The sequence below is a fragment of the Triturus cristatus genome, chromosome 1_2, assembly GCF_964204655.1.
Source record: "Triturus cristatus chromosome 1_2, aTriCri1.1, whole genome shotgun sequence".
NCBI lineage: Eukaryota > Metazoa > Chordata > Amphibia > Caudata > Salamandridae > Triturus > Triturus cristatus.
In genome coordinates this window covers 398,665,784-398,680,515 of record NC_140580.1, presented here as the reverse complement: position 1 = coordinate 398,680,515, position 14,732 = coordinate 398,665,784, and the positions used below count along the sequence as shown (strand labels likewise).

Here is a 14,732-nt window from a genome sequence, read left to right as displayed (position 1 = left end):
AATGGTATTAAAGCTGGGAGCGTTCGTGGGCCAGGTGGAAGTTCACCACAGAATAGACGTATTGCTGTGGAGGTGACGGAAATTGAGTCCTGATTGAACTCCTTCCTGGGCTGTTGAAGGGCTTTCCCAGCTTGAGTTGGCAAGGATGATGCAAATTCAATCGGTGAGGTGTTCCTAACCATTTTGTATATATTTTCTACTCTTTGCTACTTGTATATACTGCATTTTATTCTAAGTGTACATTTTAGTCACTTGACATTTCGGAATCTGCATTCACTGATATATTTGGCATTAATAAACTTGTGTGTGTTATTTTAAATGCACCTGAATTTGTTTTCTTGCCTCGCCTAAAGGGAGTGCTGCATCCTTTCCTCGTCTTTAGGGGGGTGCTGCTCAAAGTGTGTGTGTTTTAAATGCAACTGAATTTTCTTTGTTGCCTCACCTAAAGGGAGTGCTGCATCCTTTCCTCGTCTTTAGGAGGTGCTGCTCAAAGTGTATTATTTAAAGGTGCAGTGGTATAATTGCCTCCAAAGTGGGAGTGCAGGGTTTGGGTGTGTCCTTTCAGCGAAAAGCACATTCATTACAATTGCTTTACTTCCTTGCTGGAAGGTTGCATCCTGAATATCGAAGCCAGAATATCGAGGTGGGCAAATATTGAGGACAAAATATGGAATCCAAAATGTCAAAAGGTAAATAAGTATAGATTGTCTATACCTAACTCCACATATATGTACTATGACGAGATATATATATATATAGTTTTGAGGTTTTCAATAAATCAACATCTGCCTCATACCATAGGGTTTGTGTCTCTGTTCACCGGACGGAAGTGCAGAGAGTCAAAGGTGTTATATATATATATATATATTACCTGATGTATGGAGTCTCTCATTACTTAATGAGGCACCACGATGGACCACGATAACCACCATGCAGTTCACTTAACAATCACAAGCAGAAGCAACACACCTGCATTAAGGAGGAGGAGTCGAGAGACTGCTTTAGAGGGAGTGGTCTCTGAGTCAAACCCAAGACATTCCTTTCAATTTGTGAGATCGGCACTGATGACGGCCAAATAGGCCAGAAACGCGTCTGCCTGAATGGGACATGCAATGCAAGGTCTGCGCTGTGAATTCTGTGAATTCTCTGCAATAAATTCTTTGTTTGTGCCCGGAGCTGTGTCCCGCTTGCTTAACTTCAAAGGTGAGCGCTTGGTTTGATATATATATATATATATATATATATCTTCAAAGGACATAGATGTGGGGTTAAGAGTAGTACATCTACACTTCCTCTATATGCTCTTACCTTTCAAATGTTTGGTCTTCGATACTTTGTTCACGACATTCTTTGTACCATGTTATTTATAGCCTCAATATTCAGTAGTACAATCATACTAGATTTTTTAATATATTACCCTGTGTTCTTTTGCAATGTAACTCAATATTTCACACAAAGAAAAGGGAAGAAGAAAACTTCTTTAGCGGGCAGGTTAGTGTCACCCATTGTTAACTTGGTTCATCTGGTTATTGGCTTTTATGATTCCGCCGGGCGGCTGTTTTTATTAGAGGCAGTTTCTTTACCTCTCCCCCAAACTGTTAGCACCTCCTCTCAACACTGACAAAATGCACTTGCCGGCCAGCATGCTGCGGGTGGCGGGGGCAGGTGCAGGAGGGGTTGAACAATATAAAAAAAGATATAAATTTACCTTGCCGCCGGGTCCGCCGTTTCTGCTCCTGCTCTCTTCATCGAACTCAAGGAACAGGAAGGATAGCCAGGCCCCAACTAAGCAATCAAAGCACCCAGGCTCCCAAAGCAGCGTTGTGATTGGTCTGAGCATCCACTCCTCTCCTGCCCTGCTCAGAGAGCAGAGCAGTCCTGCCTACCTGCCTGCCGCAAAGCAGCACAAGCATAAAATGATAATAACTCAAATTTATTATAATTTTATGTTTCTACTTCACACTGATTAAAAGCAGTGGGGTGTCGCTCCGCCACCATAGTGGAAGAGCCGCCACTGACAAAAGGGTTCCCAATGTGGCAGGGTATGAGGACATGAAAAAAAAAACGAACGAGCACTACCAGTGCACGACCCACCTGTGAAGACAGGGTCGCAGTGGCTCCAGGATGTAAAGAGGTGTACTCTTCTGCTTGGTATCCTTGGCTCTGGTGCACAGAGGAGACATTGAGGCAATGTTGACTAGATAATGGTTTCTCTTTGGTGTTCCCTTTGTGGTGTTGAAGTTGATAGCTCCTTCTTTCCCACAGCCAGCTTCCTCTCCATTGCTTCTGTTCTGCAGGCACACCTTCCGATGACTGTGTCTTGGTTTGTAAGCAAACGAGCATACGTGAATGCTGTGTTCTTTGTTTTCCATATTTTTCCTTTCTCAGGTGCTCTTTATATATTGTTTCCTTTCTGTTCATTTTCTTTGCTTAATAGTTTTCTTTTGTTTTCCTTTTTAGGTGGTGGCGGCATTCATGGGGTTGGAAGTCAACGTGGGACTGTATGCTCCATCTCTGGTAAGAAAGTTTCACAAACTGCTCCTGTCCAAAATTATATTGGAGGGGATTGTTGGAGGCCATCAGGGAAATCGAGCATGCTAGATATCCCTCCAAAATCATACTGGGAATGTCCTCAAAACGCATTTACCTACTGCAGGTTTCTAAGGAGAAAAACATCTCCTCCTTATTACTAGCATCAAAACATCAGCTTCACAATATGGAGACGAGTAGAATTCCATGGTATAATATGTGTCTGTTAAGTCTATGATTTTAGCCTATGAAATGATTCAGAAGGAAATGGCGCTCCAGAAAATGTTCTAGTGTGGTTTTCTTGCAGAAGACTGTAAATACTATGACCGGTCCATGGAGGTTGATAACTCTTCCTTTGGTGAACCTTGAAAAGACATATGAAAAGACATAAAACTTTTAACAGTCCGAGCCTGAAGACAATTGAGAATTTAAAAAGATGATGTGGCAGCCCGGTTGGTTAGATGTTGTAAAGCCGAAGAACAGGGGAAGTGGGTGAGAGTTGACTGCCCGTCTCCTACAGCCAAAGCATATGAGAACATGTTGACTTATGTAATGTGCTATGACTAAAACTTTAAAAAAATATTATTAAAACTACATCTCAAGTATACCCTCATTTTTCCTTACATTAATATTGGAATTTCTTAAATCTGTCCAGTGTTTTCACATCCTCCCCTTGGGACTGCTGTCCATCCTGTTTCTTTTATTTTGGGTTCTCCTAATTCTCGGATTTTAGGTTTACAGTAGGCTTCTGCATCTCGGCTACAGTATTTATGTTGCCTATCAGTTTTATCCCCATGTCCACAGCAGGTGAGGCATCATACCCCTCTCTTTTATGTGCTTGAGGATGTCCAGTAACACAGCTGTTGATGGGATGTCATGTACAGTAGTGTATAGAGTCACAAATATTCATCCTGAGACTTTGACACCATACCCTTATGAAGGCATATATTCATTATCCAAGGCTTATCTTTTGGGATCAAGTCAGGATTAACTGCCTACAACTCAGATCTTTCTAGCTATCCCAAATGAAATTTCATTTTATTTGGCTGGACATTGCTCTATTATTGCATTTATAATCTGTGGATAAAGGGCAGTGGCTTGCACAAGCGAACATGTTTGTATAGTGTATGGGCCCTCAGCGCCCCTCTATTGAAATACAGACTGGCTCAGCTGTTTGAATGATACAATTACCTCGGCTAACATCTCCATGGTATACCCTATGCATAGTTGATGCCACTCCTGGTGAGGTGTATATGTAGCTAGTGCGCGTGTCTGCTTTGGCAGTGGTCGAAGTCCTGAGTGAACTGTGTGTTTTAAAAGGAGTAGGCTCCCATGAAACCGAATCATGTGTTGTAGGTTAATGGCACTTCATGCCTGGGGATGGGGTGTGGTCAATCAGGATTCAAATGATAAGAGGAACAACATACAAATGAACTTAAATAATCATATTCAAACAATAGAACAAATATAAAGTTAAAAAAATACCAATAGCAACAAAAAATATTAATAATCAATTAATACATCAAAATTAACATGAAACACATATTAAAAAATTATCTTTAGATAAATTGCCATTGAAAAAAATATAAACATAATGTAGTCAAAAGTATGCAAATATAAACTTGAAAATATGGCATTAAACATTAGGTAGCACTCTCCCCAGCAGCTCCGCACTTCAGTCAGATCGCCCAAGTCTGAGCCCTCTCTCACCAGGGTTCGTGCCTGCACTGTTACGTTCTGTGGTATTTTTCCCCTGCGGATCCTTAATTGTGCCTGACTGTTGCTTATTTGTTTTTATTGTTTATCTCATTGTTCTGTCACTATTACTGTGTTTCGCTGTTTCCTCTTTTCATTAGCGTCCCTTGTGCATACTTTTCCCGCCGCTGCTGCCCCTGCGGCTCGCCACCCGATTCAGCCCCACTCCCGCCTCCCATTCCTCTGCTCCCGCCCCCCTCCCCTACTCAATGGTGACCGCTGAGCGGTCGTGCAGCGGACGCACGCAGCGGGCACGCCTAAGGCAAACCCGTCTGTGCCCATCCGCGACCAGCACCAGGAACCCTGGTTCTCCCAGACCCCATCGCTACGACTCAGCCACCCTCCACGCTCTCAACCCTGGAGGCCACGCCGACTGCGTAAGATTCTCGCCGAACACGATCCACCGGCAGTTCTCGTGCAGAACCTGCCGTAAATCCTTCTCCGTTGACAAGGCTCTCGCTGCTACCGGAGGGACTCCTGCTGCACTCACCACCAAAACCCTGACGTGCATTCTCCTCAACGTGCGCTCCCTGCACCGACACGCCATTGAAATCTGGGACCTAATTGACACCCTCTCGCCCGATGTCACCTTCTTCACGGAAACTTGGACCAACACCACCTCCGGCCCCGACATCGCCACTGTCATCCCGGATGTCTACAAGATCCAGAGAAAGGACCACCCTCACCGCCCGGGAGGAGGGATCGCCATCACCTGCGACTCTCCAGCACGAGTGACCCTCACTCCAACACAGAACACCTCCACTTCCAGATCCAGACAAGCCCCAGGACCACGCTACGCGGCTCCCTCATTTACAGACCACCAGGACCCCGCACCAAGGCAGCAACCACCATCGCCGAGCTTGCCGCACCCCACGCCATCACCTCCACAGACTACATTCTACTCGGGGACCTGAACTTCCACCTCGACAACAGCAACGACCCCGACTCCACCACTCTGCTCGAAAACCTCGCCAACCTCGGACTGAAGCGGGTCATCAGCACACCCACCCACAGAACAGGTCACACCCTCGACCCCATCTTCACGGGAGGATCCAACATCTGCTTCAGCCACACCACCCTGCCCATCTGGATGGATCTCCACAGCGTACATTTCACCTTCAACACCAACACCACCACCGCACCCAAGCCCTCCCCACACCTGCCGCGACAGAACTGGGGCAAGGTCACTGAGGAACTCCTCAACACCGTCCTCCTCCAAGACCCCCCCAGCGCCACGACCGACACCAACTCCGCAGCTAGGGAATTTCACCGCTGGGTCTCCTGCTGCGCGGACAAGCTGGTTCCTCTCTGCCACCCCATCAAACAACGCCCTCTGAAGGCAGCCTGGTTCACCGCAGAACTCCAAGAAGCCAGACGCTCCTGCAGATGCCTAGAGAAATCCTGGCGGAACCAGAAAAACTCGGAAGCACGGAACAACCACAAGAGTGACCTCAAGGAATACCACCAACACATAAGAGACACCAAACGGGCCTTCATAAGAGACAAAGTCAAGACCAACGCGACCAACGTCAAGGAACTGTTCAACGTCATTCAGCAGTTCGCAAAACCCACCTGCAAAACCACGGATGTCACACCCTCCCAGGAACTCTGCAACAAGCTCAGCTCCTACTTCCACCTGAAGATCAAGGCCCTCTACGACAACTTCAGCGAGCCAGCACCTAACATCAACCCCCTCCCAGCACCACCAAGAAGCAGACAATCACGTCCTGGACCCCTGAGACCGTCAAGCACATCACCGCGACCATGAAGAAAACTCACTCAGGAGCCCCAACGGACCCCTGCCCTCCACACATCTTCCACAGGGCCGCCACTGTCATCGCTCCCGAACTAGGACGGACGATCAACACCTCCCTCAGATCCGGCAACTACCCAGACGACTGAAAATGTGCAGAGGTGAAACCCCTTCTCAAGAAACCAACGGCCGACCCAACAGACCTGAAAAACTATCGGCCCATCTCTCTCCCCACCTTCGCAGCCAAAGTCACCGAGAGACTCGTAAACACCCAGCTGACCGCCTTCATCAAAGAAAACTCGATCCTAGACACCTCCCAGTCTGGTTTCCGCAGCAACCACAGCACCGAGACCACCCTCCTCGCCGTCAAGGACAACATCCGCATGCTACTAGACCAGGGACACACCGCGGCCCTCATCCTTCTAGACCTCTCCGCAGCCTTTGACACCATCTCGCACCGCATGCTAGCCACCAGACTCCACGACGCAGGGATACAAGGAGCCACACTCGACTGGATCCAATCCTTCTTCTCCGGCAGAACCCAGAGGATCAGACCCCCCCTCCTTCCGCTACGAACCCACTGACATCATCTGCGATCAAGGGTCATCACTCAGCCCGATGCTCTTCAACATCTACATGGCCCCCCTTGCCGCCATCGTCAGACAGCATTGCTCAGCATTGTTTCCTACGCCGACGACACCCAGCTCATCCTCGCACTCACAAAGAGTCCCGAAGACACCAGACTCTGCTTCCAAGAAGGAGTGAAGAACGTGGCAAACTGGATGAACAACAGCTGCCTCAAGCTCAACTCGGCGAAGACTGAGGTCCTCAACCTCGGACCCTGCACCTCCGCCTGCGACAACACCTGATGGCCCTTCGCCCTCGGAACCCCACCAACTCCGACAGACCACACACGAAACCTCGGCATCATCCTTGACTCCTCCCTCTCCATGAACCGCCAGATAAACGCCGTCGCCTCCACTAGATTCAACTGCCTTCGAATTCTCCGTAAGACATTTAAATGGATCCCCCAGACTGCAGAAAGACTATCACCCACGCACTCATAACCAGCAGACTTGACTACGGCAACGCCCTCTACGCCGGACTCAACAGAACTCTTCTACACAAACTCCAAACAATCCAGAACGCCGCAGCCAGACTCATCCTCGGGACACCGCCTCACGAGCACATGACCCAACACCTATGAGGCTCCCCGTCGAGAAGAGGATCACCTTAAAACTCCTCACCTACGCCAACAAATCCCTCAACAACATTGGACCCAAATACCTTAACGACAGAATATCCTTCCACGTACCCCAGAGGAACCTCCGCTCCGCCGACCTCGCCCTGGCAGAGGTACCCCGCATCCGCAGAAACAGAACCGGCGGGAGAGCCTTCTCCTACATCGCAGCCAAGACCAGGAACGAGCTCCCTACCAACATCAGACGCTCCCCAACTCTGCACACATTCAGAAAGGACCTTAAGACCTGGCTCTTCGACTGATCCGGAACTGCCTCCCCCCAGCGGCTTGAGACCCTCACGGGTGAGTAGCGCACTATACAAACCCCAGATTGATTGATTGATAATAACAGAAAAAACAAACATAAAATTTACATTATAACAAGAACACTAATTAACATCCACCAAAAAATGTAATAACTGCCAAGCAAATTAACCAGTATAAAATATTAAGTTAATTAACAAAACATATAAAGGACAGAAGCCACTATTTTTCACATAAGAAATTCAACATCTGTAAGAGAACCACAAACTGCCAGATTCCCAAAACAACAGCAAAAAGGAAAACTGCCCAAAAATTACCAACTACCTTACAAAGTAAGTTACAAACAACTAGCTCAATGTAACCTAGTTTAAAAACACAAATAAATAATTGTAAAAAAATCTGTTTTATTTTAATGTTTAGATACAAATCTACAACTGCATCAAATTCAAAGCGCTGCACAATGATTAAATTAAGCTCCATTGTTAAGTACCTGAGCAAAGGCATTTTAAAAAGGAGTAAAAGAAAGAAAATTATACACATCAAGAAACCCTTCTACCTAAAAAACAAAACTAAAACTCCACAACCTGTAATAACAAACCAAACTTAAATGGTTAAAAATTTACTAAAAATAACTTTCCCCCCCAAATAGAAAACAACCCACCTGAATCACATCTCAACATCTTCAACTGAAAATAGTAAAGAAGAACTGCAATTACAATTAACGAAACAACCTAAGTATAAAATGTAAAAATGTAAATTATGTTTTCTCTGCAATAGCAAAGAAAAGTTACATTTATAACACAACATTTACCTATATTATTAAACTATTTCCACACAGAACGGAGCAAGATATACAACTTCACAGAGAAGCAAAATATTGCTCACACTTGGAATACATTTACAGCCAAGCTCCTTAACTGCTGGTCCTTAAATGTCTATCTGACACCAGGAATTTTGCCTTTGGAGTAAAAGAGAGTGTTGCGAGTTTTGCACCTTGGCAATGGCCACAGCCGGACCTCAAAAAGGACAAACCAGAGTGCAACACTGGCACTACTTTCTTTTGGTCCAAATGCAAAATTCTTGGTGTCAGATTGACTTTCTTCCCTCCCCGGAGGACATATTTGGGTGAAACCTGCCTCGCTGGTATAAACCTCCTACCTGTCTTGGGGCAGAAAGACACTGTTGCCCCTTCTGGGACGGGGTATGGCTTGATGCCGGGGTAGGCCTCCCCCTCCTTTTGTTTATTTTGGCTCTGTTTTGAAATCCCTGGTGTTTAGTGAGCTTTTTAACCCTCCCCCCTCCCAGGGGAGCATTTTGGGGGTGAATCCCCCGGGACACCGCTGGCTACCCCCGGGGTAGAAAGTATTTTGGGCAGTGGGGTGGGGAAAACACAGGCCCATGCCCAACACTGCATAAATACAGTCCCTGATGTCCAGTGGGCTTTTTGCCCCCCAGGGGGCAGAAAGTCTTTCTGCGCCATTTTAGGGTGGGTGCATGGCCATGCCCATGGTGGGCTGCCCTCACCCCTGTACAAATTTCCCTGGTGTTTAGTGGGCTTTTTGCTCCCTCGGGGGGGGGGCAGATTGGCAGGGGATCAAAAGACTGATGCCCATTGTGGGCAGCCCCACCTCTACAGTTTTGTGTGTTTAGATTATCCTTGGTTTCTAGTGGGCTCTCTGCCTCTCCTGGGGGCAGATTGGAGATAATTACCCCATCCTTCCCCAGAGGGGGCAGAAAGACTGCAGCTGATTTTTTGGAGGGCAGTCCCCACCCCTGTACATCTTTTTGTAAACTTTCTCTGATATCTAGTGGACTTTCGACCCAATCCACCCCCAGGGGGAAAGAAAGAATGATGCTACAGTTTTTGGGAGTGCATGGCGATGCCCATGGTGGACAGCCACCACACCTAAATCGTCTTGTTTTTGTTCTCCCAGGGGGGCAGATCAGAGGTAATCACCCCATCCATCCCCGGGGGGGGGTCAGAAAGACTGACATTATTGGGGGAGGTGGGGCGGGGAGAGTACATGCCCTTGCCAAAGGGGCTGCTCCCCATGTCCCTGGGGCCATGTGGGTGGTCCCCTGCTTGATGATCGCTCTTCTGTGGTGATCCACAAGCAGGGATCCACTGGGCAGAGTTATCATTGGAATGGGGAGAGTCTCCCCTTCCTAACGATACCTCTCCCGAAGCAATCATTGCTCAGGCACTGAGATATACCCCTCGAGCACTGATGCAGTGAAAGTAAAACAAGCACATTGGCTTGTTTTACGTTCACTTTACTGTAATGACATTGGCGCACCCTGTGCACTGATCATCATTGCACCAAAGACAAAAAAAAAACTCACACTCCTCGGGAAGCTCTTCCTGAGCAGCCTGAGTTTGAAACAGAATAAAGGACTCCCTCCGGTGCACAACACCAAAGGGGTCTTTATATGCCTCCCCAACAGGCTCCCTAAAGGGGTTAACTTGAGAAAACACAACTACCCCCCAAATGTAACTGAGACAGAAGATAGGCATGCACTTTAAAACTTAAAAGCAAAAGGGAAACACTAAAGTAAGTAGTTCCCAAGAGCCCACTACCAAAATATTAAAACATATACTATCTAAAGTACCTGAACACATCACTGGTCAGCTACCAGAAATATCCACTTTAAAACACCTAAAAGCATGTACTAAGAAAGCCGTGAGTGAAACTCCTGCTGCCTCTAGAAGATACCAACACACTGAAATTCCCAAATATTTAACCACTGAAAATAATGATAAACCCTTTCTCCTACACCACAGCATGAATAATGACAAAGGAATAATTATATTCAATACGGCAAATAACCAATGTGAAACATGGGTGATGGACAGTACTTTCAAAATGTGCCCTTGACCATTCACACAGATATAGATCATATATAAGACCATATATAGTGAATATCAAAAAACTAACATACCCCTCATTTATGGACTGCTGCCTTACAAACAAAGTACTACTTACTACTAACTATTAAATCACATCAAAGTAATAACTACTCCACACATAAAAATATAATAACTTTGAACAAGCAGTGATATAAACATTACTTATGCTATACCCATACAAAGACATACAAGGCCTCAATTACCACTTTAACCAAAGCATTTGGATGCATCGCCAAAAATCTGCACTAAGTGTAGAATATGCAAAAAACAAATCAGTTTGCCTTTGAAATAAATAATTTGATTGTCCCTGTAACAGAGGTAGCTAACCACTACAATATGCCCATCGAACCCTATTTTACCAACAAAATGAACAAACACAAAGAAAGTGGTCTAATGGACTATTTTGAAGACACTTGGGTTGGCAGATTGCACCGCACTGGACACAGACACCAACCAAAATTCCAAATACCATGGTAGAATGTCTACAACTGCACCGCGGCTCAACAAGCCAAAATCAACAATGCAGTAGAAGAATGGTACAATGCCTTTCAGGCCACACTACGAAGAACCTAACCAGCACTCTACAATTTATTTGAAGCCCTCCAAAAAGAACAAAGTTACCAACAACTTAGAATAGAGCAATCAGTAAACCAAATCAAGCCTAAACTAAATAAACCCAGTAAAATCTATGAAATGTTACAATATTAAGGCCCCGATTGTAAGTCTGGTGGTCCACAGACCCACAGACTCACGGGAGCGTGGTGGCAGCGGTCTCCTCAGTGTCCTATCACAAGATGGGCGGTGGGACCGCCACAACCGCCAGGGAACCGCCATTCCTTGGCGGTGCCATTACACATTATGTAGCGGCATCCATATGCTTGGTGCTACCGACGTGATCTGAGGACTGCTAGACTTGTGGTAGCGCGGGGTTGGTGATCCAGCCACCGCCACACCAGTGGCCCAACTGCCCCATTATGACTTGGGTGGTCGGACTGCCATGGGACTGCTCCCGCCAGGGAACCTTATTTCCTGGAGGTGGTGCAGCGGTCCAGAGGCCGCAATTTGGTTGGCGGGACAGCTGTACATCTTATGCTGCCAATTGTGTTCTGTTTAAATGTTGAGGCCTTTCATACCATCCGCCCTGGACTTTTGCTGCTGGGGGTGCTCGGACTGGCATCCTTTTCAATCCAGGTCCTCGCTACATTCCAAGGGCAGAGCCATCGCAGACCGCGACCTTTTGGGACCACGAGTCCCAGAATCCATTGCTGGGCTGCCACCGGATGTCAATCAGTGCTGTATAAGTGTAAGAGAGTCCCGCTGTGCCAGAGCCAAGGGCCGGCCCATTATCACCCAGAAGGGGCTGGGCTCCTCCGCCGGTGGATGTATCTTTATCGTGGCCGGTGGTTAAGAAATCTGCCATTTAAGTATTGGCAAAGGAAAGCTTAGCCCTGAATAAGAGCCAGCACCCACCAACACCACTAACATTTATTCTGGCTCCACACGACTCCTTTTTAGTTCGGGAGGTAGGTGTGGTATCTAAAGAAATAGAACTTGCAAAAAGGCGGTTGTCACTTGATAGTGGGGGAAGAGCCTTGTGGAGATCATAGATTGTGGCTCTGCACAGGGAGCGGTTACAGGGGTCTCTGCTGAATTATTTGTGGATGAGGAGGGGGAGCTCCCCAAAGAAATGGGAGTTGCTATATCGGACCTCTCAGGAAGAAGTAGAGGGTATTGACCCTCAGCGAGAAAAAAAAAAGAGGTGTTACGCTTGAAAAAATTCCTAAACAGACCCGTAAAAGGAACCCCCAAATTCCCTTTGAAGTATGCTCCCAAGGGGTGCTTGAACCCATCACAAACCGAGATCTCACGAAAGGAAGCTCCAATTTGTCCTGAGAAGGAATCCAGTCCTTGTTAAATAGCTTTGCGACTTCTGCAGTTGCCCCTCTCATGGAGAGGATCAGCTCCCTTGAAGGGGTCATTAGAGATATATCAGTCAGGATTTCGGCACAGTCCTAGACTTGCAACCATGCCACACCTATAAATGCTGAGAATACCAGAACTGAACAGGGCATCTCAATGCATAGTGGGCCGATAGGGGAGGCCCCTATGCCTCAGGTAGAAGCCAACCTGGAAAGCAGTGCTACATCGGCCCCTGAGGAAAGGTGTGCAGGTGTCCAAGGAGGAAAGGGCAACTTAAACGAATGAATGAAGGCAAATTTATAGAGCGCAACTCAGCCCAATGGGCATCAAGGCGCCTAACCAAAAAGCTAGATAGATCAAATAAAAACTTGCTTACTGGTAGGCTTTAATAAAACACCATGTTTTGAGCGCTTTTTTTTTTTTTTTTTTTTTTGAAAACCTTTATTTCGAAATTCAGGACACAGCTATTCAGCCGACAGCCCGAAGGTTCGGCAGCATTGCAAGTTAGATACAGTAATGTGTCCCCGATACAGTACGATGCGTAATGCAAAGGTCCAATTTTAAGTAAACACAGAAAAAAAAAACACACAACAAACCCCAGCAAGGCAGAAACATTGAAATCCCATGGCGAAAGCCTCCAGGGGAGGCAGGACCCCACTCATCTACTAAGTATAAGACTGTGTGCGGAGGAAGAAGGGGAACAGCAGAGGCCCAGAACAGTTACCAAAACCAAACTGTGCTGGAAGGTAGGTCAGGGGGAAAGCTGTTCCTCGGGAGGTTCCAGGTCCGGGGCAAGACATATTCCCCCCCTGTATTGGTTCCACCGCCCCCAGATGGCATGCCACTTCCGGGGGCGACCTCTAGAGCAGTAGACCGTCTTCTCCCTAAACATGCTCCAATCCATGTTCTCCTTCCACGCGGTCAGTGTAGGGGGTCCCGAGGAGCCCCATAATCGCGCGATATCCCTTTTTGCTACCATGTTACCCAAAGTCACCCATTGGGTCTGCGCCTCATCGAGATCAGTGGGCCCCCAGACGTTCAGGAGGCAGCACCGCGCCTCCGGCTGTACCACAATGCCCGTCACCTCCCCCATAACTGCATGGACTCTCCTCCAGAACTCCACAATGACGCCACATTCCCAGATGATGTGCAGGAAAGTACCCACCATACCACATCCCCTTCTGCACAGGCCGTCCTCCGAGAATCCCATGTGGACCAGCCTTGGCCCCGTGACATACACCCGGTGCAGTATTTTAAGCTGCACCAACCTCAGACGCGACGGGATCGCAACCTCCTTAGGCGAAGAAACCGCTGACTGCCAGTCCTCATTATCCAACTCGAGGCCATCCCTGGTCCACTGTTCTCTCAGCCCCAATAGCAAGTCTGCCCGGACGTTTATCAACTTCTTATATATGAGCGAAATCGTGCTCTCGGGCATATGGCCATCAAGGACACGATCCTCAAGGGGAGAGGACTCCGACACCTTCTCACCCTCCACAAGGACTGATCGGAGGGCGTGACGCATCTGGATATACCTAAAATACTCAGAAGGCCCTAGCTCAAACTCAGTCTGCAACTCCTCGAAGGACTTTACCCTCCCCTTATGCAGCACATCTCCCACCTTGGATATACCTATCAGGTCCCACTTATCAAAGCCCTTCGTGTGCCAGAGTCTTCCCAACCTTTCCGATTCAAACAATGGGGTAGCGAGGGTGAGCCTATCCTTCCAGCCCAGCGAGTCGGTCGCCATCTTCCATACACGCACCGCCACACCTGTGGGCCCCGTGAGGGACGAGTCTAGGGACCGCGAATACAACGCCCTGTAGTAGTTGCCTCCGCGCAGCAGCCACCTATCCATGGCATACCCAGGGCTAAGGGCAGGGCCGTATAACCCATGGTTGATCGCGCTCAGCTGCGTGGCCCAATAGTACCGTCGGATGTCTGGGAGCGCAATGCCCCCATCGTACCATGGGAGCGTCAACTTTGAAATAGCTATTCGCGGCCGCCCATCCCACAGCAACGTCCTTTGGAGGCCTTCGACCTCCCGAAAGTATGTAGCCGGTACCCAGTCCAAGGTGTTCTGGAGGGCGTAGAGGAAGCGGGGAAGGGACATCATTTTGAACAGGGCCGCACGCCCAACAAGGGAGAGCGGCAGCCTCCGCCAACCTTCAACATCTCGCCTCAAACGTGCCAAGGGGGGGAGCAGGTTCCTCTCATAGCGCACAACAGGATCCATGGATATAAAAATCCCCAAATACACAAAACCTTGCTGGGCAATCTGTATCGAGCATGTTCTAGGGATCGGTGGGACCTCGCCACTAAGAACCTACAAGTACGATTTGCCCCAATTAATCACAAGCCCC

General features: G+C 47.8%; 1 protein-coding gene across 3 annotated transcripts in view; it reads left to right on the top strand.

Annotated features, from left to right (window-relative positions):
• Nucleotides 1–14,732, top strand: part of LOC146867414 (uncharacterized) — a 137,399-nt gene that overhangs the window by 54,396 nt on the left and 68,271 nt on the right. For all 3 annotated transcript variants that reach the window (XR_014961537.1, XR_014961538.1, XM_085605535.1), the window contains exon 2: nucleotides 2,461–2,517. Coding sequence is in view for 1 of the 3 variants with exons in the window: in XM_085605535.1 (XP_085461661.1) it covers nucleotides 2,461–2,517 (57 nt within the window). In the remaining 2 variants the exon portion in view is untranslated. The remainder of the gene's footprint in view (nucleotides 1–2,460; nucleotides 2,518–14,732) is intronic.